Source organism: Gymnoscopelus microlampas (genome assembly GCF_963454915.1).
Source record: "Gymnoscopelus microlampas genome assembly, chromosome: 10".
NCBI classification, from domain to species: domain Eukaryota; kingdom Metazoa; phylum Chordata; class Actinopteri; order Myctophiformes; family Myctophidae; genus Gymnoscopelus; species Gymnoscopelus microlampas.
In genome coordinates, this window is record NC_139947.1 from 44538132 (window position 1) to 44540802 (window position 2671).

Sequence of the window (2671 nt, forward strand, 5' to 3'; positions counted from 1 at the left end):
GTGTGTGTGTCGTGCGTGCATGCGTTTGTGCATACTTAATGATGCATCCTTTTGGAATGTGTAAGAGATGCTAATGAAGTAGTGGCCAGTCCATCTATCAAAATTTACCTCAAGTGCCCACCCAGTCTTCCAAAAAAAAAAGGGAAAAAAGGTGCTCAGACTTATCAGGTTACCATTTTTTTCCACATAGGCCTATGTTGTATAGTTTTTGAATTATCTAACTGTCGATCTTTGCCTTTGTGGCCATCACTGGCCCATCGCCGGGCCAAGGTGAAGAGGAGGGTGGCTCAAGTGGCGCGCTGTACCCTGGGCTGTTCCCTTACATTATTGACGAGGCGAACAAATGTCCGAAGGGGAAAGCAGCGCCGTTCCTGGTGTTGCTGATAACCGTTAAGGCTCATCAGGTGGATCGCCGGGACGCCATACGACGGACATGGGGCAACAAGAGCCTGGAGGGAGTCATCCGGCTGTTCCTGGCTGCTGGGGGTGAAGGCAGGCGAGCAGCAGAAGACCCTGGAATCGAAAAGCCTGAGGTACCGCGATACCTTCAGCAGGACTTTTTGGACACCTTCGACAACCTGACCATAAAGACCCTGTTGGGCCTGAACTGGGTGGCCACGCGTTGCCCGCGGGCTAGCTTCGCCATGAAGACAGACAGCGACGTGTTTGTCAACACCGAGTACCTCGTCCACAAGCTGCTCAGTCTGAAGCCTGGGGTGATGAACTACACAGGCCGCATCTGCAGGGGCACCGGGCCGATCTGAGACAAAAAAACAAGTGATACATATCCAAAGAGGAGTACCCGGGCCACACGTACCCCGTGTACCCCTCAGGGGGCGGTTACGTGTTCTCTGGGGACCAGGCGGTGAAGATCTACGGTGCCTCTCTGAGCATTCCGCGCTTCCGCCTCGAGGACACGTACGTGGGCATGTGCCTGGTCAAGCTGGGGATCGAGCCCACGAATCCCCTGCCAAACGAGTTCAACGATGAACGAGTGCCCTGGTCAGTAGACAGGTACAGTCGCCTGGTCACCTCCCACGGGGTTTCTCCCAACGGCATGCTGGAGTTCTGGACCCGCCTGCAGCATGAAGGTAGACCTGGGAGGATGTGGTACTGGGGTCTGAAGAGGCAAAGAAGATCATCCTCATAGAACTTACAGTCCCATTAAGATCAGAGCAGGCGTTTGAGAGAAAGAGCGCTAAGTAACAAGATCTCTTAAGCAAACCATGCCTAGAGTTAATAAATATATTGTTAATAAATATATTTCCTATCCATAAACATGTTTAAAACAATTACATTTGAGAACATGAGACCCTTTAACAGTAGACATGTTGAATGTTTGAACCAGATGAGAGATACAAAGCTACTGCAGGTGTTCTTGGCGGCAAGCAAAAAATCTATTAATAGAAGATGGCTAAACTCACCCATCTGACCACTTCTGCCCACAATGGACGACTGGTATCGGATAGTCCTGCAAATGCTCAGAATGGAACAATTAACCAAACCTGCACCCCTTCCTCCTCCGGTCGCAGTTATAGTTGTGTGTGTGTTCTTTTTTTTAAGTAATGCTCCCCTCAGCATTATTGTAAAGACTTTCGTTTTTGTAATGTTTTCTGAAGAATTTAAAATCTGTGAGTACACCCCTGTAAAGTGATGTCTTACTTGGATGAGGCAAAACCCACCGTATACGATCATATAGGTAACGGGACATACTACATCTGCAGCTAGAAGGTGGAGAAAGTGAGAACTACTAAGAGACATTGGACTACCCATAATCGAACTGAATCCTAAGTCTTGTTCCTAAAAAGACTAGGAGCACCTGCAAAAGGACATCACAGAAAAAGTGGAATTAAGGAATTACACACAATAGTATTCAGATTTTGATCTAACAATGCTGACTTAGCAGTGTTGTTGCAGCGGTAACCGGTACAGTAGGCCCTTGGACTCCTGCACATCCAAAAAAAAACGTCGGAGGTGCAAGTCTAGTTAGCAGGCATATAAATTGCAAAAAAAGGGATGGACCTTCCATAAGGAAGGGACTGCTCACTCCAGGGAACAGAGATGGACAACTTACTACTGCATTAAGTATTTTATTAGCACAAATATATATCTATAAAGAAAACATCACATCACATGAATGCACCTGGGATGTATCATCAGTGTTATATATATATATATATATATATATATATATATATATATATATATATATATATATATATATATATATATATATATATATATATATATATATATATATAGTATTTTATCATTACATTTATTTTATAAATGGGGCTCAGATACATATTTAGCCAATCATTTTGGGGATGAACAAGAACTTGAAGGGTAAAGTTAGGTCTGATAATTATGTTCCGACCCTTGTCTTGTCTCACATCATGTCTGCTCTCTCTCTGCCCCCTCTCTAGTCTCTACACTGACCTATCTGAAGAAAGGATAAAATGCCAAAAAAAATAAAAAAAATCTTATATAATAAAAACAAAAACAATGCTGACTTATGTTGGCATCTTGCCACCTTCAAATAGGAATGTCTGGGCTTAGAAAATGAGTATGCAGTGCACTGCACTTGGTGATATGACAAATGAATATCACAATATTCACACTTTTGCCTCGATTATAATTAATTAATGATTATATTTAAAGACAATAGTGA

The 2671-nt window shown here is 43.6% G+C and overlaps 1 protein-coding gene across 1 annotated transcript; it reads left to right on the forward strand.

Annotated features, from left to right (window-relative positions):
• Positions 1–227: 227 nt before the first annotated feature.
• On the forward strand, positions 228–1150 carry LOC311054251 (beta-1,3-galactosyltransferase 2-like; the record flags this gene model as incomplete). The annotated part of the gene is given in 3 exon segments (XM_084070127.1): positions 228–756; positions 759–778; positions 782–1150. Coding segments are annotated over 3 exon segments (918 nt in total), but the record flags the coding sequence as incomplete, so codon positions are not given.
• Positions 1151–2671: the final 1521 nt, after the last annotated feature.